At 41.4% G+C, this 24,473-nt stretch overlaps 1 protein-coding gene across 1 annotated transcript in view; it reads left to right on the forward strand.

The window, feature by feature from the left end:
- Positions 1-1,385: 1,385 nt before the first annotated feature.
- SEC63 (SEC63 homolog, protein translocation regulator) overlaps positions 1,386-24,473 on the forward strand; it is a 63,473-nt gene continuing 40,385 nt past the window's right edge. The window contains exons 1-3 of the mRNA XM_063329842.1: positions 1,386-1,736; positions 21,073-21,172; positions 21,999-22,113. Coding sequence (XP_063185912.1) covers positions 1,613-1,736; positions 21,073-21,172; positions 21,999-22,113 — 339 coding nt within the window. The 5' untranslated portion in view covers positions 1,386-1,612. The remainder of the gene's footprint in view (positions 1,737-21,072; positions 21,173-21,998; positions 22,114-24,473) is intronic.

Below are 24,473 nucleotides of genomic sequence, written 5' to 3' on the forward strand. Positions count from 1 at the left end.
ATCACTGCAGAGGGTGTACAATACTCAAAGGCAGTGTATATATCAAAAGACATAGAAGGAAATATCTTAGACTTTGCCTATGACCTCTACAAAGATCTAACTGGGAACAATTACAGAGCATCAATAAAAAAAAATCTTTTTTAAAAAAACTTCTTAATTAAAACAAAGTCCTCTCCCTGAAAAAAATAAAGAGACTTCTTCCATCTATGGATTACTATATCATGGCACCAGGGCATTTGGTGCCACTCATTGGTTATTACCTTTCGCTTATTACCTTTCTCCCCACTTCCCACATCAGAGTCTTCCTTAATGTTGGGACAGCACTTGTTTCCCTCTAAGGTATGCCTAACACCTCCCTTGCACGGTGATGCCATCACAACTTCCGTGTCATGTTTTCCCATATTGTGAACTTGCAAGTACTGAAATGGTGAGATATTTATGAGATCCCGTTTATGAGTGTCTCTACACCTGACTCTGAAGCTGTAGAGATGGGCATATTCTCATGCATGGGCATGATTAGCAGCCCCTTCTACTTCAAAGCGGTAACTTGCCATTAATGCGTGATGAATTCCGACACAGTATCTCCCTTTTGATTTCACACCTTTAGGGTCACATCCTCTTGTAGATATGATAATTCCTGCAACTAAACTAAGGATTAGACACATTTTAAATGTTTGCCCTCACATTGCTGCGCAGGGTCCACCCTCCAAATGCTGGAATTCATACGTGAGAACTACTTTCCTTATCCAAGTTCTCAGACGTCTTAAGAACACTGTGCTTCTTGATCCCTTATTTATCCCCGAATGTTGCTTCTTGGCTTCCACCTCATTGCCTTCCTCTCTTCCCTAGCCGCCTGTATTCCCGCAGCCTTCCCCGCTCCCATTCCCCTCGCAGACCCCACACCCAGCGCAAACCCCCGCTGCTCCCGCAGAGCGGCCCAGCTTCGGTCCCACCTGGGACAGAACCAGCACCGACCCCACGATCTCCCCTGCACACCGCAAGACGCCGGTCACGGCCCTCTCCGGCCTCCAGGCCCCAGCAGTTGCGGGGGACGCCCGTTTCGCGCGGGGATTAGGGGCAGGGGACAGGCGGCGGCGGCGGCCGAGGCGTTACCCCGGGGCCGGGGCGCCATCCTGCGGGGAAGAGGCGGCTCCCCGCAGGCCATCGCTTTCGGTCGGCCGTCCGCCCGCGGGAGCCGGGCCGGGTCACGACGCCCCTCGGGACGGGGACCGGGACGGGGACATGAGGGGACGGAACGGCCCCCCCTTCTGGTTCTCCTCAGGCGCCTCTCGCGGCGCGGGCATGGCGAGGGGCGGAGCTTTGGCTCAGCCAATCAGCGGCCGGGCGGGGGCGTGGGTGGGTGGGGAGGACGCGGGCGCGCGCCTCCCGTGACGCCACAATGGCTATGGTGGCTGCACAGTGACACGTCTCCTTCCGCGGCGGCGCCCGGCAGGAGGCGGGGTGTGTGTGTGTGTGGGGAGCGCTCGTTCTCGCGGGATCCCGAAGCGGCTGTTGCTCGGCCCCTCGCACCGGGCCGCCGGCGGGGACGGCAGCGGCGGGGGGGTGTGTGCGTGTGGGCTGCCGGCGCGGCCCGGCCCGGCGCTGAGCGGCCATGGCGGGGCAGCAGTTCCAGTACGACGACAGCGGCAACACGTTCTTCTACTTCCTCACCAGCTTCGTGGGGCTCATCGTCATCCCCGCCACCTACTACCTGTGGCCGCGGGACCAGCACGCCGGTGAGCGGCCTTGCCCCGGCTCCGGGCCCGGGCCCGGGCCCGGCCTGCGCCTCCGCCTGCCGTCACGGGCCTTCCCCCCCCCACCCCCGGCGGCGGCGGCGCGACCCCGCCGCCCCCACGGCAGAGCAGAGCGGGGCCGGCCCGGGCCTCCCGTCGTGCCGGGCCCGCACCGGCTCCGCTCCGCCCCGCCCGGGCCGTCGCTGCGGGGAGCGGCCCCGGGGGCAGCCGCTTCTCGGGGGGGTGGGAAGGGCTGGGGGGCGCCGGTCTGTCGGAGTAGTCGGTGTCAGCCATTTAGCGGTTCCCCGTACCCCGGGAGGTGGGGGGGGGCAGGCGGCAAACGTGAGGGTCCGAGCCCGCCGCCCCGAAAGCGCGCTCGGCTCCGCGCCTCTGCTCCTGCAGAGTCATTGTAGCGCTGGGGTGTAACGCTTTGTTTTGGTTTTTTTTTTTTTTTTCCTTATTGTTCTGCCCCCCCCCCCCCCCCCCCCCCTTGTCTTCCCTGGGTGTTTCGGGGTGGGTGACCTAAATTTGCATCGTGGGAAAAGAATAAACTATTGAACGTTGTTTTTTGGAGTTGAGGCCAAAGAGGAAAAGTTACCGGGCTCCGCTTTTATGCGCTGAAAGGTCACAGCGAGCGTGAAAATGGGGCTCTAATTCTTTTTTCCCATTGCAAGTCATGCAGTGTCCCAAGTGCTTGGTTCCTGCTCCACCCTTTGGGATGATGTTCTGTGGCCCAAGCGTTGTTGGAAAGTTTCTCTGAATACTGCTAAATTTCATTTTTGCAGTAATTTCCCCCTTTGTTTTTCCTGCATCCCTCTGTTCTTGGAGAAAGAAGGCATTTTGGTACGTAGGCTGCCAGGAACCCCTTTTTAACCACAGTTTTGAGATTAAAAAGGCTGTAGTAACTGTGTTTGAAGGCAGAACAATAAATGCTCAGCAGGCCAGGAATGCTTGATGCCGATTCCTGTCGCTGAAACTACTGACCTTTTAAGAATGCTTGTGCTTTGCAATCTGAGAAAAACCCCTTTTATTCACTGCGTCTTTTTTACGTTCACTATATGGTGGTTATTTAGGGTTTTTATACGACATTTTAAATGGCTTGTACGGTTCTGTTTAACTTAGTTTTGTACGTAAAAGAAGTACTCAACAATGAAATCTTACTTCTATACCCTCTAGTAAGGAGTAAGTAGAAGAAGAATTGACAGGACAAATGCTGTGTTGGTGCTAAATCCTGGCTGTTTGCAATCTTGGTTGCTGGCGAACATGCCTGTGGCTTCTGACAGGGCACAGGCTCAAGAACCTCTTTGGAGGATTTATCTCTGCCCTCCAGATGCTACCTGTTGTGCAGCTGAGGAGTTAGTTCTTTCTGTTGTAAAGAAAGGTTTCTCTGCCTTGTCTTGCAGAGTCCTGACTGTTGCAAGAGGGAGGCGTTACTGCTGTTGAAGACATTTTGTAATCTTGGGGTTGTTTTTAAGGAGCAGGGGATCAGAGAGATAAGACAACTCTACTTCTGTAACCTTTCTCCAGAACTCAAGATTTCTTGTTTTATTTTTGTTCTGGTGAAGGGTGGGAGGCAGCGGGAAAGAAAATCGCTCTTTCTCTTGAATACTGTTTTACCTTCTCTGTAGTTCTTGGCAGCTGCTTCTTGGGAGAACTGATGTGACTTAGTTGAGATGCTGTGCAGAATGGTATGGCACCATCAGCAGTGATGCTCAGTGCTGTTAACTTTGCTTTCAAGGGACTGACAGAAGCAGGAAAAGCCGTAGAAATGTTGTCAAACTTGTAAACGCTTTACTAGCCTTATGTTTGATCTTCACATATCCTTACAGAATGGCAGAAAATGAAAACCTGACTTTAGAATATATGGCTATATGGATTGTACCCGGTTTCCAAATAGGCATGCTGTTAAACATTACTCATTTCTTTCCCTCTAGCCAGCGTTGTCAGATGTGTGGAGGGCCTGCTGCATATCGTTCTGCAATTAGCGCTAGATTCTTACAAAGCTGTATCAAACCATACTTCCCAAAACACAAGGTAAATTTTATTACGCTGTTGGTACAAAAATGAGTCAACTAAGTGGAAATCACCAAGCATGGCAATGAATGGAAATGAAAGAATGATTTCTGCCTCATAATTGTTTTAATGGATTTTAAAATGTCAGTGTAGTCCAATTTTTAGCATACGGTTTAATAGTGTGCCTGCAGTCTCCAGGTTGAGTTCTGTTCTGCAGGCTCTTTTTGAATAAAGAGTTGAGGTGTTGTGCAGATTGCAGTCAGGACTACTGGAGCGCTCCCATGCTTCATTGTGGTGTTCTAGTTGTTTATTTGTATGCCTCTTGTGCGACTCGTTCCAGCAAAATCCCCTGAGTAGTCTTCACTCAACTTTGTATGTATTCAGCCATACCTGTTCCAGCATTTGAACCAGATGTTGGGAATAAATTAAAACCTTGTGATGATGCAAAGTACCGATTGTTTAGCCACAACTTCTTGTTTTCAGAATACTTCAGTATAAAAAGCTAAACAAACCAAAGCTCATATATCTTTTTGGAAGCTAAGAGAAGACCTTTGTCTTCAGAAGAGAAAATTTCCAGCACTGCTAGCTTCTGACTCCTGTAATGAGCCGGAATATCTAGACTTTGATAAGAGATGTTTATTTTGATACTAATTTAGAGCAGGTTTTCCAACCAGTGAGGCACAGTACAGGGCCAAACTGAATAAGCTCTGCCAAGACCTCTGCTCCCTCCATGTAGGACCAACTAACGTTTTTGTTCAGGAATTGTGTTTTGTCCTACCTGTGCTAGAGAGTCCAGCATAGAGATGCCTTTGTGGCCCTGGGCAGAGCTGGTGAGGTCCAGGTGGACTAGCTAACTATTTCAGCATGACGGGAGTGAGAAGACTGTGTTGGAGTGAACTTTTAGCCAAATCACATGCCTGTCTTCCTCACTTCAAGACCTATTTGGAATGCAAACCAGAGCACCTGAAAGGCACAGAGCAGATGCCTTTTTTGGTAAAAATTAGGTGGGAAGATGTCCTTCAGCCACATTGTTTTATGAGAGTGGACTAGAGCTAGTCTGAAGCAAGAGTGAAATGCTTATAGCAGGGAGGTTGCGCCTTTGGTGCCCGCTACTTCCTCCTACAAATGCACTGCCAAAGACTGCTGGTACTTGATAGAGTAGGGAGCGCCAGCAGAGGGGGAGGAATGGGAGTGCGAAACGTTCATGGCTCTCTTCAAGTGAGGTTTGGCACCAAAAATCTGGGAATTGCCAACGGTCTGTGACATTTGTTCTGTGCTGTAGTTTTGTGGTAAATGCCCATAGAGTAAATTAAAGGAAAAAAAAAAATCAGTGTTTATTTTTGCCATAGTGAAGATTGGAACATAAAAATAGTTCTATACTGCTTTACTGTTTTGAGAAAACTCAAAATGTGTTACCTAATATCAGATTTTTAGCAGGATAGCTTTTTTTGGCAAGCCATTAAGATTTTACTCTTAGGTTGTTTTTATTTTTAAATAAACTTTTGAAAGGCCTTTTCAATACCACTGTCTTGAAGAACAGCATGATTTAACTTGTTTTGTCGCTCTAATCCTGAGTAAAATTTGAGCTGCTTTTATTTCCTGGGTGTCTAAACCTGCTTTCTCCAGGCATTCTGAGAGAGGCCTTATGAAGAGTTGCTGCAGGCTGTGGTAGGGATCAATATTTATATTTGGGATGGTTTTGCTGTGGTGTGGTAGTCACCCTGTGAACTGTCCTATAATTTCATTACCTCGGCGTTGATAAACCAAACAAGCAAGTAATTGACTTTGTAAAACGGATTTGTCCCAATGACTTTATCTCCTTGGTGTTCATTGTGGAACTAATAAGGCTCTTGTAAAAGGTTAATTGTTTAGCTTTGTGTCTTGGGCTGCAGTTTCATAACTGCTTCAAGGTAACAGTGCTCTGATGGAGTAAGTCTTGTGTTTCTCCCCCTCCCTTGTGCCAAATAGAGCATCTGAGCAGTGTGGGGGACTGGAATTAACTCATTTGAGCTAAAATGGGGGTTTTTTTTTGCCTTTTCCCCCTGTCTTTTAATATGTGTTAGTTTCTGGGAATGACTCACTTTGTGGATGCCTGTGATGTTGCAGGACGTGACTTTGAGCTGGGAGGGGAGAAGACTGATTCTTTCAGTGGTGGTGATGGCTTCAGGTTATGGTGAAACTGCCATGTTGTCTATCCTTGACTTGTCTCTTTAAAATGTGTGTGTGTGTTTTATTATTAAAAAAGCCCACAACTTTTTGTGTGAGGAAAACTATTGCAAGGACTGTTCTTGATTTGAAACAAAAATTATGGTTGCTAAAAAGTTATTCTGTTGCAGATTCACTTCTTAACTAAAGAGTATTTTCTGAAGTGGGAATTCTAAAGTTGTTTTTCAAAAAGTTAATTGTGAGAGTTGAAGAGAAGATGGTTTTTCTCAGCAATTAGGGATGTCTCAGTGCCCGTCAAAGTATCTTCGTGTTGTTGGACTTGCTTTGAACCAGTTTCACTTGTAGGCTTGTGTGGCTCATCATCAGCATCTAGAAAGGACATGGAGAGCAAGAGGTGATTGAATTTAGTTGGATAATGCACCAGTTGTTGCACAATGCAGATGTGTTTGCTGAACTTTGTGTACTTTTTGACTTATACCTGTGCTGCTGAATTGAGACACGTAATTATAAAGCTGTGCTGAAACAGGTGGTCATAGAGTGCAGTGTGCTTTGTAGTTAAGTACGTGTATCTGTGAAAGCTTGTCATTTCGTCCAATTTCTGAGTTGATTTAGGTCTACATGAAATAAATTATCCTGGTTTAGGGCACTGGATTCATAATGTGTTGCAAAGCTGCTGGAAAGAATAAAAGTCTCTCTCTGTATTTTTTTTACAGTAGCTTGAACAAAACAAGATGTTGAAAACAGTTCAAAAAACCCAAAGTATAATAGCTGTGAGTGCAGGGATAATGCTAACGAAAGATTTCTGTCTCAGTCTCTTCTTAGAGAGGAAAGAGGCTGTAGGAGCTATTCTGCTTGGAACATGGATCTTACTACTTGAAGTGTAAGAACAGAAAAACCTATTGTAGGAATGGGGAGAAAAAAAACCCTATCAACAAACCATGAGCTGTTGAATTTTCATATCTAGGAAAAAAACAGTGATGAAACGGATAAGAGCTGTTCAGTTTACTTTCATTGTGATAGAAGTCCATATGAAGTGTGGAGGTGTTTTTTGTTGGTCCTGTGTTCCATCCACCCCAAGTTATATGTTGCCTTGTTGCTCACTAGCCTTTTTCCCCGGCAGCCTCCCCTCTCAAATGTTTCAGGGACGTAGCAGAAGTTTTCCTGAAGAGCACCAGGCTAATACAAAGAAAAACTTTAAAAAAATCTGGTTAAAGGAGGCTATTCCCTGCTAATCTATGAAGATGCCATGCCTCTAGGAGGTAGCATAGGCTGTTTGAGAACCTCTGTTCTAGTCCAGCCTTTTTGCATCGAGGCTGGGGAAAGTACAGAAATACTTAAAAAATATAGCTTATTAGGTGGCTATTAAAAGGAGGAATACAATATAATGGTGATACTTAATACTATTTAATTATTTTTTTACTATATTGTTATTTTGAAGCAGTAGGTTTTTTGCCTATTACTGTAGATATATAATACTTGGCACCCATGTTCAAAACCTTGAATAGAAGTATATCTACCCATGACACTGGATATCCCTATATGTAGTATTGTAAATATGAAGGTTTCTCTGTAATTTTTGGTGTATTTTTCATCTGTAGATCTTGAGGCTGTCTTCAGAGATCCATCTTAATCCCCTGCTTTAAGACGGAAGCAGAGGAACTGAGGCTATAAAGTTTATTTGGCTCTTTAAGGCCAAACAGTGAGTCTGCAACTTGGATGTGACTCAAGCTGATGTAGAGAATGCAGGCAGCATTTCTTCTGTTTTATTTGTAACGGAGTAATGAGCACTTGTACCTTACAGCAGCTCTGGGAGAGGAAGGGCATCTCGGTACTACCTAATACTGCTGCTCCCACTCTGGGGTAAAATTCTTCCGTGCTGCTTCTAATCCTCTGGTGAGGTAAGACTGGGAGTGGGTTAATTGTGACCCCTGTCCTTGCTCACAGCTCACTGAGATCTCATTAACATTACCTCAAAAGTATTTCACAGTATTTTGGTATTTGGTAGTACAGGATAAAAGTACAGGATGCTGGTACAGGACAGGATAAAAGGATGGGATAAATCCACAGGATGCCAGGCTCACCGCTAATGCGGTAGACGACCATGGGTGTGAAAACTTGATATCTGTGAATATAAGCATTTTGTGCCTGTATGTGCATGTGCTTATCCTTTCCTGTTAATATAACCTTTGAGCATTTTGTCAGGAAGTGGGAGGAGAGTCAGTGAAACTCAGTTATGCATTTAAGAACTGTTATTACATATAAATTGATTTTTTTTTGAGGTATTGAGAGATATGGTTAACTTAAACCATTTGAAGTTCAGAAAAGTGCAGCTTATTAGGTGACTGTTAAATGGGAGAATAGAATATAACAGGGATACTTAATACTGTTTTGTTAATTTTTTGCTATATTGCTATTTTGAAGTAGTGGGGTTGGTTTTTTTTTTTGCAGAAACATTTGAGGAAAGGGCAAACATTATGAGATGTCATTAGTGATGCCTAGCAATTATCTCTAAAAATATTTTTCAAAACAAAGCATTTGGACAGGGTCATCTAAGCTGTTCTGTTATTTGGAAAAAAGGCATGTCTTTTCATGGATTTTTTTGGAAGTATTGTAATCTTCTTGTAAGCAGTGTAGCCTCCTAGCAGTAAAATAAAATTAATAACCCTCTATTAGAGATTACTTGAGCAGCTTCAAGACTGTCCAGAACACTTAATTCTGAAAAGCTTTTTGTTGCAAGATAAAGATCAAGCTATTACAAGAACCTTATCTCTCATTACATTAAAGCTATTTCTATTTTTTTTTAATTCAGCCTTTTTTATGGAAGCTTATGAAAACAGTATTGTAAGAGTTTGTTGTTCATTTTATACTTGCTGCAAAGATGTCTTGAACTACTCATGTAGATGACACTGAACTACTACCAGGATGTACAGGCTATGTATTAGAGAATTCAAGTTAGTGGTATTTTAACCTGATATATTTAAGGGTAAAGTGTGATGATTTAGTTTTGTTTTTATGAGCAGCTAAACCATTCTTTTAGGAGGAGCAGGAATTTGAGAGAGGAGCAAGGTAAATGATGAGGAATGGGAGCAACAGCAATTGCAAAGTGAAGATTTTGGGGTGGCTTTTTTTTTTTCCTTCAAATTCATGCTTGTGAAGAAGGGTGCAGATCTGCAGCAATTGAACAAGTCTAGCTTGGAGCTGCTGCTGCGTCCTTTCATGCTGTGGTGTTGCCTTCTCCCACTGAGGAATTTGTAGTCCTTTCCCTCAGTTGCTAGCCAGGACCTGACACGCATGTGCCTCCGCTTCATGATAAGGGAGGTAATGCTGGCTAGACCATACAAAGAGTAAGGAGAAGCCCAAAATAGGTACTTCATTTCTTTCCTGAGCAAAAAGATTTGTGTCTGCACCAGTTTTTAAATAAGCGTACAGTTGAGAATATTGAAGAGGTGTTTTCAGATTTTCACTTAATATTTCCCTTGTACAGAAAATTACTTACAAGCATTCTAAATATATATCTGTTGGAGAGAATGCATTTTTAGATTCAAAAGATGCCATTATCTTGGTTAGCTGTTTGAACTATTTGTAACTAGGATATTTGCTTCTACAAAGCATTGACTTCTACAAAGGCTTACCAATAAAGTTGCAAATAATGATTTTTTTTTAAAAAATTTTTATTAAATTTTTTAAGAACAGAAGGGTGGATATAGTGGGTCAGGTCAGATGTCATCTTCATGTGATAGTGCATACCTTAAGGAGGGAATGACAGGACAAGCATAAATTATGCTTCCTTTGCATATTCTCCCAGTTTCCAATGGTTTTTAGTTCAATGACTTTCTTTTAGCATAGCATGTGTACCATCCTGTGGCAAGGAGTTCACCAGCTCTGCTGCCCACACTGCAAGTAATGGCCTTTGTTTTGCACCTGCTTCTGATTTTATTTGACGATCTTTATGTGCTGTACTGGAAGAGGCAGTAAACATTCAATCCTGCCTGTCCTGGCTGTCACTTAGGTTTTTTACAGCCTTCTGTTACCTCTCCTTGCACTTCTCTCTCCCAGCTGAAAGATTTGTAGCTTATATTTTGGACATAAATCTTCTCATACGTTTGATGGCCCTTGTTCACCTTAATTGAATGTTTTCTAGTTGTTCCTCTTTGAGAGGTGCGAGCTAGGACGACTATGCATCATACTCAAGGTTTGTACATACCTTAAGCTTACGTGGTGGAATAATATTCTCTCCTTTTCTTCATAGGAATGCTCTAAACATTTGCTTTCCTTTTGTAACTAATAAGTATTCAGATGATGTTTTCATAGAACAGTTTCTCACAGTGCCAAGATCGCATTCCTGAGAGGTAGTGGTCAGCCCCAAGCTTATCCTTGCATATATAAAATTAGGACAGTCCTCATTGCTCTTTACATTTTCATACCCTGAATTGCATGTGCCATTCTGTAGTCCACTTGCTTGATATTTACAGTTCTCCATGATACCCTTGTCCATGTTACCCAGAATAAGTGAATACAGTCCAGAAACTTTATTTTACTGCTCACTCCTTTACCCAGGTTACTTATTGGTGAAATGTGAGTATCATAGTTCTAGCACAGATTCCTGCAGAACTCCTGGTGGTTTCCTTCTGCTGTGAGAATTGGCCATTCACTCTGTCTTCTAGTCACATATTTATTTTTGCAATAGTTACGTGGTTGTCCTGAAACACTTTTAAGGGGAACCTTTCCAAAGCCTTTTGGAAACCCCAGACTGTCAGTAGGATCTCCTCTTCCATATGGTTACTTCCTTTAGAGGACTAACGTTTGTAAAGCTCACTTTCCCTTTACAAAAGCCCCACTGATGATAAATGGATGTATGGTTCTGATCCCCGTGTCTACTAATTCTGACCTTTATTATAGTTTCTTCAAGGTGTGCATCAGAACATGACTGCATTTTTAGTGATTGGTGGTATGCTAAGTGATTTTTGTCTACATTTGCTTTGGATTGAATGTGTTCTGGTTTTCTCCCCACACAAAATTGATAAAATAAAGCTAATAATTAAGGACATGTAAATCTTGGAGCCCAGTGCTGTTGATTTCATCTAAAATGTTAACTTTGACTCATGTGGGTGTCATTCCATATTAAAATGGCCAGTTTTCTCATTCCTCTCAGACTCTATTGTAAAGTTTTGCTGATGCACTTGTAGGTCCAGTCCTACTAAAAATTTGATAATTTAGGTGATGTAGCTTAAAAGATACTATAGTTAGTCCCAGTAGCAGTTTTGTCAGCACAAATGAGACAGTATACTAACAGGAAGAAGGTTTGGAAATGGCTTGATTAGGAATAGTGTAGTGTGCCCCGAGATCAGCGAGGCTCTCTGTATACAGAAAGTCCAAGTAAGTAAACTCTGAAAAGAAATTAACTTTCAAGATGTTGACTCATCTCATGTTACTATTTATTAAAGTTGTTAGTAACAAATCCTATCTTTTGGTCAGCACATATGTGTGGAACAATGTGGTAATGAAAAGTTACGTTACTTTTTGTCCCTTTTACGCCTAATCTAGTTGCTGCAAAACATGCTCTAGAAAAGAATAAGCCTTTCTATTAAGGTCTTTCACAGGACTTTCTGTAGTTTATGAACTGATTGGAGTTTTAACAGTTAACAACAACGTGATACTTGAAACATTATATTTTTTGATTATTTCTATGAATATTTACTAGACAAAAAAATCTCTTTGGAAACAACTAGGGTCAGATTATTCAGCTATAAACGTTTTAGTGAAGAGGATAACTTGGACATGATCTCTTTATAGAGAAACTTGGAGTAATGAGGACAATTCTTACAATAATAGACGTGAAAATTAGAAAGTGTCTGTTCAGATCATTTTACTGGTACGGTCAGTTCAAAGTCCTGGAACATGCTTTCCAGTTTAAAAAAACCCAAACAATCTTAACTGAAACACTGGTGGCCTTTTGAAGGCTTTGGGTTTAAGCAATGGCATTTTAGAACGCTTTAAATCAATTTAACTTGCTTCATGCCTCATAATTTGGGGTTTTACAGTAGAAGTCAATCCTATCATAATAAGGTTTGAAATTATTTAGTACTTCAGAGGAGTTGCTGAATTTGTGAGTTGCTGCAAGTTTGAATCCTGTTTCTTAGTTGCTGGGGAAGATGGGTTACTGCTTTAAAACATCATTATCAGTCTTTGTCAGCGGGTTCTTTTGAAAGTAAGTGTAGGGTTTTTTCCTGATCTTGTGGTTTTTACATTATTTCTGGGTACCATACTAGATCCGTGTGGAGTCTATTTTACAATAATTATCAAGGAAAATGTCAGTAGAGTTAAGCAAAAATGGCCTAGTAAGGCAGTAGGGTAGTGTTTTCATATTTGTATTCATCACTTGTTCTGTGAGAAATAGTTCTGTGATTAAAAAAGTAAATTTGCTCAGAGAGCCCCATTTCAAGATCTCAGTAAATATATTGTCCATACCATTGTTTAATTTCTGTGATTGTGGAAGTAGGAAAAAGTCCAAGACTTCAGCCACTTGCGTGTGTATACATTGTGTGTATATACACATATACATAGCTGTTGAAAGGAAATGGGAACCTATTTAGTGCACAGTTTAGAGGATTAAAACTGTAGAACTCTGAAGGAAAATCAGGAAGATCAGAAACTCTCAAGAGCAGTGTTTCAGCTGAGCCTGTTACCTTGTGTTTAAACAGGACAGGTTTAATGCTTAGAGCTGTGGTACCCTTGGGTCATAACCTTTACTCAAGACTTGCATACTATATATATTACTAGCATCTCCTGACGCATTCCACAGGTACAAGTTTCCAAGACAAGGCTAGAGAGAGGATGACATGCTGCACGTAAGTTTTGTGAAAGTCCGCCTTTAAAGTGATCTTGGCATTTCCTAGGCTGCAGAGCTCTGCCACTCTGTGTTTCTTGCTGAAAGAAGTCCTTTTCTTTTGAAACCAAGCAGCATTCTCCCTTAGGTGAATTGTCTGCATCTGGTAGGCAGAATGTTTCATACGCGCTTCCTCATATCTCTTTTTCTGGCAGAGTCCACTGTAGCTGTATTTTAGACTTGCTGCCTTTGCTTTTCTTAATAGCCTGAAGGCAGAAAGGACGTAGGAGGCTAGGACATATTTCTGTTCTTTCCTACTGTTTGAGGTAGAATGATGGAAAACCAGTGGCTTCCATTTATTTTGGATATTAAGTTTTCTGTTAGTTTTTGATTGTCCTAGAAATTGACTGTATGAGCTTTTTAAACTTTTATATGCTTTAGATATGAGTACTGATGCCAATAGTCTTATTTTGTGGTATTTTCTTTCCTAAAACTGACCTGTGTTTGCAGCTGAAACAAAATTCCAGTGATTAAAACTTTTCTATGTAATTCCAGGTGTTCCTCTTTCCATACCCTCTCTTCCAGAGTTGCCCATCTCCAATAAATGTGTAATCTTGTCTCTTTTTTCAGGAGGATCTAAAATATGAAAAAGAATCTCTCTTAGGTTTTATTTTCGAGCACTTGTTGGAGCCTCTAGAATCTGAAACAAAAACACTAGGTCTAGGTAGGGATCATTTGTCAGGCATTCCTAAGGATAAAATGGGTACTCCTATTTCTTCAGAAACAGGTATGTAAGACTTCTCAAGCACTTCCAATAGTAGAATAGTGAAGACCACTTCTGCTTCACTGTCAGAAATAATTTCTGAAGTAACAGTGAGATTAGGTTATCCTACACGGGTTACTAAAAATGAAACAAAACTCGTGCAGTGCTGTTCTTTTGCTTCATGGTGTTCAGCCCGAAATGACTTGTATCCCAGATCTTTCTTTCGATGTCTTAGCGTAGCCCACTTACCTGGTGCCCTTGTCATTGCCCACAGAAGTGGTTCATTCTTTCTGGGGTACTATTTTTAACATGTTTCGTGAAGTCATGCCAGCATGTGTGTCACAGATTCTTCTGGCAACAGAAATGCTCAGGTTCCTGAGCTGCCTGGCAGCGCCCATGTTGGCAGCATCCTTTGTGTTCCTCATGTGCTCATAGAATCATGTCTGCTTTGCTAGTCATTAGTAGTACTGCCGAGGTGGTGGTGATCGGAGTGTGGTAATGCAATTGCTGCATTTTATAAAGACCTTGGTTTTTGAAGACAACGTTTGTATGAGAAGCCAAAGACTTTGTGTTCTTATGAGGAGGGGCAGGGGAGGAGTGCAGAAAGGCAGTGTGTGTGCCAGTAAGGAAGGTATGGGTATGGGTGAACATCAAAACCAAACTTAAGTCAGGCATGGCTGAGTTGTAGGCCACAGGTTAGATGTGATCTATGGAAACAGCAAATCCAACCTGTGATCAGCTTCCTTCTCTGTTTGTGTGCCCCGTTTTCCTCACCCATTGTGTGGGTAAATTAATAGATGTTGAGACAGACGTGAGAAGAATTTTTTGCCTTGTGAGGGTGATCAAATGCTAGAACAGGTTGCTCAGAGACTGTGGGGTCGTTGAAGATATCCAAAGGCCTACGGCTACAGCAGCCTGCTGCTTTGACCTGCCCCTGAGCAGCAGGGTTGTATCAGATGATCTCCAGAGGTCTCTTCCAACCTGAAATGTTCAGCTGTTCTGTGATAACCAAGAACTGTGTGATCTGAATTACCCACACAGAAAAAGCAGATTACCTGTGGTTTATTCATCCTAAAATTGCTCTCTCTAAAGACCTGGATATTCAAGAGGCATATGTAAGTTCTGACAAAGAGAAGTCAATATTTTACTTAAGCATTCTGTACTGAAAACTGTGTTGCTGGCTGGAAACAAAGGAAGAAAACCTTTAGTCACCAAATAAAAGAAATAAAGATCAAAGATGGTCTTTTTCCTTGTTTCCCCCCCCCCCCCCTTCTGTTTTAATAATTGTTTTGAACTTGTCATTCAGATGTTGCCTACCTCTTTGGGTTCAACATAAAGTTGACTATATCTCAGACTTACAGATCTATCAGCCATCTTTAGTCATTCTCTAGTTAAGGCATGTAGACAAATGGACAGCTACTTTTAAGGAAGCAAAAGTCTAAAATACTTGTTAATTACTTTATTTTCATCCAAAAGTAATAAGCAGCTTCTCACAAATGAACTGCTGTGCTAGGGTCTTGATTTTTACTTTCATTTGTCTAAAAGCTTTAGACAATGTTGGATTAAAATACCTACTAGTATCACTGGGGGACCTGATTAGCTCTTTTTGAATTGAAAGAGATGGCACTCGGGTTTCCTTTTGTACCAGTAATTGTTTTATTTCTTGAGAACTTGAAGAAAGTATTAAGATATAATTTTTGTCTGGATATTCCCATAAATTTGTTAAGATATTGTGATAGGCACTTGTGAGAACCCTCTGAAAGTGAGAGAGTTGTATTGATGAAAAATTGCTTGTGATTCTCAGGAACTTTGGATGCATGCAGAAAAACTTGGGGGGAAATGGAGAAAGCATGGGGTGCTTATTTACAGAAATGAACTGGCAAGTGCACATCCTCGTCTGCAAGGTGTGCTTTAACAGTACCTTGATGCATGGATTATTGTTAGCGAGGTTAATTCAAAAGCCCATGGATGCATTATGCCTTTGCTTTTCAAGGCTGTTTAATACCTATTTTAAAAACTATAGGAGAGATTTGGTATTGTCAAAGGTTTTACCCATTAAATGAGAAGTTGTTTTTACTAGAGGAAAAGCATTTCCTCCTCCCCTCTCCCAACTTGTCTCCCTGTAATCCCATGTCAAAGGATGGTGTCTGAAGTGCTCTTCTGCGTTAATGGAGAGCCATGATCTGGAGTGAGAAGAAACAGAGAACCCTTATCTGCTTTTTGGACTCTGAACACTTTCCCTGACAGAGCAAGGATTCCAGAGATAAAATCCAAAGAAGGTACAATTCCTATTTCACAGCAAAGGTTTGCTCCAAGCAGCATGTAATGTATTTACTACTGCATGCTTGGGGTCTGCAGGATATTGCAGGGTGTGGTGGGCTGACCCAGGCTGCTCTATCACTGCCCCCCTCAGCTGGACAGGGGGAGAGAAAATAGGAGGAAAGGTTGTGGGTCGAGATAAGGACAGGGAGATCACTCAGCAATTACTGTCACGGGCGAAAACCAGACTTGACTTGGGGAAAATTAATTTAACTGATTGCTGATCAAATCAGAGTAGGGTAATGAGAAATAAAACCAAATCTTAAAACACCTTCTCCCCACCCCTCCCTTCTTCCTGGGCTCAACTTCACTCCTGATTTCTCTACCTCCTATCCTCTTGCAGTGCAGGGGAATGGGGAATGGGGGTTGTGGTCAGTTCATCACACGTTATCTCTGCTGCTCCTTGCCCCTCAAGGGGAGGACTCCTCACACTTTTCCCCTGCTCCAGGGTAGCAGGTAGCTCCCCACGGGAGACAGTTCTCCATGAACTTCTCCAACATGCGTACTTCCCATGGGCTGCAGTTCTTCATGAACTGCTCCAGCGTGGGCCCTTTCCTTGGGGTGCAGCCCTTCAGGAACAGCCTGCTCCAGCAGGGGTCCCCCATAGTGGGGGCTTCCCACGGGGTCGCAGCTTCCTTCGGGCACATTCACCTGTTCTGGCATGGGGTCCTCCACAGGCTGCAGGTGGATATCTGCTCCACCGTGGACCTCCATGGTGTTTGCATGGTTCTTCACATATTCTCACTCCTCCCTCTGGCTGCAATTGGTGTCGCGTGAGGATTTTTTTTTTTTTAACCCTTCTTAAATACGTTATCCCAGAGGTGTTGCCACTGTCACTGACGGGCTGAGCCTTGGCCAGCAGCAGGTCCGTCTTGGAGACAGCTGGCATTGGCTCTATTGGACCTGTGGGAAGCTTCTAGCAGCTTCTCACAGAAGCCACCTCTGTACCGCCCCCCCCTCCCCCCCGCCCCAAACCTTGCTGTGCAAACCCAATTCACAGGGACAGTGTGCCAGTTCTGTGACATGACAAATCCACTTGTGTGAAAGCAAGCCTCTTGAGAGAGGAAGGCAAATCAAAAAAGGACCTGATTTATCCACAGCTTGCTCATTAGGAATACATTGATGCTTTTGTTAAACCCAGTAACGATCTGGTATTCCAGCTTGTTAGGCTTTTTTTTTTTTGCCTTTTTTTTTTCCCCTGCAACCAATTTCTTCCTAACAAGGTAAGTATTGTATTTGGTGCAATCACGTACCTTGTCTGTAAATAAACAGGAAGCCTGTTTTACCTGGATACAGCAGAAATACAGCTTTCTTACTTAGGGTGGTGGTTTGCCAATGGCTTTCCACCTAAGCCGTCTGTACTCCTCCTTTCTTCCAGGTAGCTGCCTGTTCTTGAATGACAGAAGTTAATACATGTTAATGATGACATGTGGCAGAGGAAGTGCCTCAGGATAGCTCTGAATAATTTGAATAGTCTGGACTTTAGCCTCAACTTGGGAAGGATTTGATTCTCTCTTGATGTTCTGGAGAGATAACTATAAAAAATCATTCGTCTCTTTAGTGCCCTGTTTCCTTTTGAGGTTGTTAATCGAATGAGACCATTGCCATGCCAAGACTGGAAAGAAATTAATGAGGTGCTTTTGCTTTGATATGGCTTAACCAACTGTATTTAGATTTGATCCAGAGTCAAGGCGATAGCTGCATAGCACCACGTCTTATTTCAGTATTTGTCTGAAGAGGTGTCCCCTGTGTACCACAGCTGTTCCAGGACATCATTGCAAGGGACTCCTTAACTGGCATAGGTGGGTGGTACTTATCCAAAGGGCTTAATATTTGCTCACACCACTTGCCTTGTTTTTGTGGTTTTTTTCTTTTTTTTTTTTTTCTTGGTGCTATTGTCAGACTGTTCACAAAATGTGACTCCTGCAGCTGTTATTGGAAGGCTGTTACAAAACCTCAATTCTCTGGTTATTATAAAACACCTTTAGTTTCTAGCCTCGTTTTCCCGTGTGGTCAGTTTTTATTTGACGTTATGACAATTCTTTAGTTTACCTTGCACAACTATTTTTCTCTTCTCCATGGTGCCTTCCCCTAAGGGCCGTTTGGAGGCTTTTTGGCATGGTAAGGTGAAGGGTATTGGCTGTTCTCACAGGGAGGTTGCAGAGAGGGGGAAAGGAGAGGCTCATCTGGTACTTAGGGGCTGGACAGGGGGCAGGTTTGAGAACTGGGGCGCAGTGTCACAGGGTGGCACAGATTTTTAAAGACGAGGCACAGCAGCTTGATAAGAACATCCTGGCAAAAACACTAAAAGGAGTCATATCCTGTTAGGCTTAGTTTTACAGGATTAAGTAAACAAAATTCTCTGTCACGTTCTGTTTCTCCAAGAGCACCAGTAATCCATTCTCACATTAGTTTTAGGTATTTTTGCAAGCTGTGTAGTCAGTTAAGAGTGTTACCAAACCGCACTGACCCTTGGTTGTACTGCAGAAGTGGCTGTGGGGCTGCGATGCAGGTTAGATCGGGTAGCTGGTCTGGGTCTGTGTGGTTGAACTGAACGGTTGGTTTCATCATGCTTCAGCACCACACAACTGAATTTATCGACAATATTTGAAATGAGTGATTTATACTTAACGTAAGCACGTGTGTCTTCTATGAGGCTTGTGATCATAGAATCGTGGAATACCAGGTTGGGAGGGACCTCAAGGATCATCTGGTCCAACCGTTCTTGGCAAAAGCACAGCCTAGACAAGGTGGCCCAGCACCCTGCCCAGCTGAGATGCCTGATTTGTTCACGTATCATTGGTGACTATTTCATAAAAGCATCATGCTATGGCTCATGGTTGTCCGGTGACTGTTTAAAACTCCCACAACGTTTTTCTCCCTGTTTCAGTAGCAGAGCTCTTTAGTCCTTGTAACTTAATTGTCTGTCTAGTCTTTAATGCCATCAGCTTTTTTTTGAAATGCCAGTTCTGTGTGCTGGTCATGTCTCTTAGTTTTGCATTTAAAAATGTTTAATTTTAAGTAACAGTTACTTCCGTTACAGTTGTGGTGGTTTCAGATCTGAACCAATAGTGATCTCCCCAAATTTTTGTTTTAAAAGAAAAAAAAATTTGCAAGGAGAAGATGCCAAATTAATCTGCATTCTACCCGTAGTAAGTCAGTGTTGCGTTTTAACCCTGTTTTCATTGTCTCCTGAATTTTTCCTTCACAGTGATTTCTAAAGCCTTAGACAAGTGAAATTAAGCAGGCAGTTGCTTAACCAAATATTAGTTATATCCTTTTTGTTTAGAAAGTTTGATGTTTAGTACCTGTTCCGAGTATGTGAACAATCTTCGCAGATCAGGAGAACTGCAAAATCCTTGTGTGGTTTATCTGATGCACAAAATTGTGAGACAGGCTTGGAAACTTATTTTGAAGCCCTGCAATAGTTGGCTCAGTTGCAAAGGATTGAATTGGTCTCCCTTATCTCCATCTCTCCCTCTTTGGGGTGATAGGACTGCTACTCTAATCTTCTCAAGGAAATCCCATCGAGCTGTTTAATGTCATATCGAATTTGGGGGAAGATATACTTTATAGAATTGAGTCATTCAGAACAAGCTGATAGACTTTTTCCTGTTTCTAGTACTTTGTCTCTGCAAGCTTTAATATTTGTCTGCTTTACTAATTTGTGAGTGGCCAGGTGTCATCGGTATTCCCACTCTCTATTTCTGCCAAATCAGCCAGAGTTTGAAATACCATCCTGTGCTCACATCTGATCCGAGGTTAAATCTGAACTCGTGGTTGATCTGGCACACAATATTGGCATTTATGGTCATGTTTGTCTGGCCTCAGATAGTTTGGTGGCTGCAAATTGGAAGTTCTGGATGTTTCATCTGAATTGCATGCTTCCTTAGAAATTCAAGTAGATCGCTGAGCACTGTATCCCACCTCCAGATATCTTCAAAATAACTAAGCAGAAGTTGTCACTGTCTTCCATAATCACCTTTTAGAAATTTGCCCGAGAAAAATGTTTCCGTGTGTCATAACTGCTATTTTAGTGAAGATGAGGGCATCACCTTGTTCAAAGTGCAAAGGTGAGATTTAAGACTTTTTAGGCTGTGATTGACATGTGCTTTGGATCACAGTTGTTAATCTGTGTTTAGATACTTCAGAAGCTTCTTTTAAATGGGGAAATTTAGTCACTTTGTTCACCAGCAATATCTGAATGTATTGAGACAGGGTGATTTTTTTTTTTTCCCCTCAATTCTTTCTCCTTCAGTCTGAAAAGGGCCAAGTGATCTTATTCTTTTGCAGGTAAGGTATTTATAGTGACCTCTTCACTTCAGAAGTGTTGCAGGTCAGATTGCATAGCCTATGAATAGACAAGTTACTTAAAACATAAACAGCATTGAAGTCACTTTATAACACATAATTTCAGTGTTTACAGAAATTCTGTACAAGCTATTTGCTTTCCACTGTGCTTTTCTTAGGATAAGAGACTTCTTTGACCAAGACTAAGTTGGTCTTGAGTAACTCTGAAATACAACTGAAACTCCTGTGGCAGATAGAGCTTCCATGCCTTGTCATGGTGATGGTGGCAATATAAATAAAATTTCCTTCCAGGCCCATCCTGTCCTGAAAATAGGAAATCTTGTTGTCTACTTTGTTGTTAATGTGTGTACTCTTGCCAAGGGCCCCTATTACTGAGCTACATAGCTTACAAATAACTATTATCTTACTCTTCCTTCCTTTTCCCTTTCGACAGGAAAAACCTAAATGAAGGCATCTTCTAAAAAGCAGATGTTGCATCATATTTTGACTTGAGGAAGTAGCTGTTGCTACTCTTTAGTTGTATACAAACACCGTTTTGCATGTGGGTTAGGGGTTTTTTTGTTTGCTTCTTTTTCCTGCACACAGTAGCTGACATACTGAGATGGGGGACTTGTTGGAGTTGAGTATAAAACGGCAGAAGTAAAATTTACAGGTGCACGTTAGCTAGGCAAAGGCCGGGTTCACAAGTGATGGTTGCTCTGTGACATGTGGAAAATAGAATAGATTCCTTTTAGGCAGCGGAGAATGGTCTGACCATCAATGTTTATGGATGTGCAGTGTCACTTAAATGGATAAAAGGCGTTCTTTCCTCCTCTATTGTTGGACCTTCTGTTAGTCCTCCAACTGACCTTGTGCTACCTACTCCAAGATGATGTGAGCATGTTTGTCGTTCTGCTTTCTGGCAGATTGGTTAATCACAACCTTTCTCTTTATTTTTATAGAGCAAATTCGATTAAAGAATATAAGAAACGTATATGGAAGATGCTTGTGGTATCGTTTGCGACTGTTAAAACCGCAACAAAACATAATTCCTACAGTAAAGTAAGTATGTTTCGTTTGCATGACTTTCCATTAAAGTGATTCCTACGTTTTTATTTTTATAAAAATATATTTCTTCATAATCAAAGCAGCTGGAATTAATTATATAATAATGGCTTCTGTGTCACAGAAGAGACACTTGCAGTTTGCTATATTTGAATAATTAATAGTTAATCATTATCTAGTAAGGCCTGAAATCAAGATGGATGCTGTCTGTCCTTTATAAAATATCTGCTAAATGAAACCAGGGAACCTCAGCACTAATAAATAAGTAAACAATGCATTTATTTGTTCCAAAAAATAACCCTACCTCACTGAAATTAGTGTTGCTAGCGATGTCTTTTGATTTAAATATTTAATATGTAAACATATGTGTTCAAGTATGTAACATAACAATTTGTATGTTCAGTTCTTTGGTTGTTTCTCCCACCCTCAAAATATTTTGCTGTCTGTTATGCATCTGTTTCAGCTTTTTTTTTTTAACATTGACTTTGTCTAGTCATTCTCTAAAAATAGGGAATACTATTGTATACCTGCTGAGGACAGACAGTTAAAGTACAGAAAGTCTTTGTTGATAGTGGCTTGCCTTTATTTAAATAAAAAAAAAAGGAGAAAATAAATTAATTAGAAGTCAGAGCAGCTGTCTCATCTGTGTCAAAGGTGGTGTTGTAACTGGAATACTCATACCTGCTTTAAAGTGACTTTAATGTTTCTCACTGTTTTAATATTGCTTCTTAAAGACTGATGTCAAATGGCTTTGTGTGTTGTTTCTAGAATTATTTTAGAGCTAGTGGATTTGTATATTGAAAAAATTCTTTCTTCCAAACAGGAAAATAGTCCTCCTTGCTGGCTGGGCATTATTTTTGTTTCTTGCATACAAAGTTTCCAAAACCGACCGAGAGTATCAAGAATACAATCCTTATGAGGTTTTACATTTGGATCCTGTAAGTAATAGTATCTTTCACTAGTCTGTACTAGTATAACTGTGACTCTTATGTCTAGATGTCAAATTTAAGACTTGTTTTTTTTTAAACAAAATAAGTTAACTTTAGTGGTTTTGTTCTTTTTAGGCCTGTGAAAGTTGTTGCTGCATATTGTCAAGTCAGTCGTTAGATATTCTTTGCCTATATCTGTACTAATTTATAACTTTTGTATCTAACTCCTTCAAAATTCTAATGACTTTCTTAATACAGTGAGGTGGGGTTTATTTTAGCTATTATGAATCTTACTTGGATGTTGTTTTCCTCGCTTGGTACAGTAAAACAAAAAAGTCATTCTGCTTTGTATGGCCTGTGAAAATCCTCTCAATAGCCATTTTTAGGGACGCTGCTGAATAAACTGCAAAAGCAAGAATGTGGATTCATTTGATTTACAGTTGTTGTACAGCAATATTTCTCTTGTAAATGAGACATTTTACTGAAGGGTGTTGGTGATGTACGTTTTGATGTAGTAAAGGTTACCTTGAATCTCAGTTGCATCTGTGAATGTAAACAATGAATTCTAAATAGCAATACCAGCCAACTAGTTTACTAAACTAGAAAAAAAAAAGATGTATTGTTTATCTAGAAAACAGATGCAGTGCTCTATTTGTATTGAAGGTCTGATGCAAATGGATATAAAAGGTTATGTATCCCGAGGAGACAAATAGAACTTCTGTACATCTCTTAAGCTCTTACTTAGTCTTGTCAAACTCTTTTCTTCATCTTAACCACAACACCTCGAGCAAATTCTCTGCTTATGGTAATTATTTCCTGATACAAAGCTCCTCTTTTGAATAACAGTAGTCATCTTTTCAGTTCTGAAGTCTGAGGTGTGCTTTACTCTCCAGTCTAAGGAAATACACTGTGGATACTGCTCAGCACAAGACTTCGTAAGAACTTCGAATGTACCTGTTTTGCGTAACCTTGATATATATTGTTGGTGTGGGAGAGCTGAATATGTATATGAACATTAACAAATACATCTCTTGCCATTAGTGATGTGGCTTGTCAACATAAGGATAGGCATCAGCGGTACTGCTTTTCTATGCTAAGAAAGCCATTATAGCAAATACGTGACTCCAGCCTGTTTCTAGCTAGACGGGTAGAACAAGACCTGCCTGTCATGTGCGGAGGCAAGTTATTTAAATTCAACCTCTGCGCAGTCCTCTGTGAATGACTGATATGCTGATTTGCGTTCTCTCACTGACGCACAGGAACAAGATAAATTTTTACTACTGAATGGTATCTGTTGGAACCGTGCAGTTTAAATGTTCATATATCTGGGTTAACTTTGGTTAAACAAATGAGGCTAGAGATTAGGTCATCAGAGGATTTTCTTTTGTCATCTTTGGCAAATTTCTGCAAGTAACAGCCCTGAGGGGAAAAAAGTATGTATGTAGTGAATTGTAACTTAATGTTTATCAATGAAAACTTGTACACATGCTCAAGATACATGCAGCTTATCCAGGCAAGAAAACCGAGACTGGAATGCTCCAAGAACTGATAAGAGGGATGGAGCATATTGTCATAAGGAGAAGCTGAATTAAAGCCAGAGATGTTACAAGGGAGCTGAAGAGATGGGTGTGAAGATAGATCAGTTGAAGTAGGGCTCAAAATAAGAGTCCAAGATTCCAGAGCGTGTTTGTTTTATTTATTTCTGTGCTATCAGATGGCATCTTGAATTGTTGAATTCCCTTGAAAAACTTCTACTTCGGACTACATTGAAGTTAACAGCTTTCTTATGTTACCATTCAAGTGGAACCTTTAGAGTCATTGCCAGCTCTGCTGATGTTGAAGTGATGCAGGTGTTGATCCAGATGTTGAAGCATTGTTAGATAATGGAACTGTTGTTACTGTAAAAAAAAAAAAAAAAACAAAAACAAAAAACAAAAAACAAACAAAAAACCCACAAAAAAACCCCAAACTTAAAGTAAAGTTGCAGATGCGAGCACTTGAAAGTTTTGATACTCAAAAATTCATTTGCTTCTTTGCATTCACACTGTGGCCAAGATATTTTTTTTTATCTTATGTTAGCATATCAGCTTATAACAAGAGGCTTTTTTCTCCAGAGGAGAACCACAACATGGATGAAGTTCAGATAACGTGCATGCACCTTAGTTTATATATAATATCAGCACTTTATTTTGAACATAGAATAGCTCTTCGTGGAGCACATCACTTAAATTTGCTAATTCATAAGGCACTTGGATATTATTACTGATTTATTGAATAAGTATCCATACTGCCATTTTACAGGTGGGATCCGAGACATAAAGGTGAAGCTCAACACTGATTATAATTTTGGATTCTTTATGTAAGACAAT

Source organism: Chroicocephalus ridibundus, chromosome 3 (assembly GCF_963924245.1).
Source record: "Chroicocephalus ridibundus chromosome 3, bChrRid1.1, whole genome shotgun sequence".
Lineage (NCBI taxonomy): Eukaryota > Metazoa > Chordata > Aves > Charadriiformes > Laridae > Chroicocephalus > Chroicocephalus ridibundus.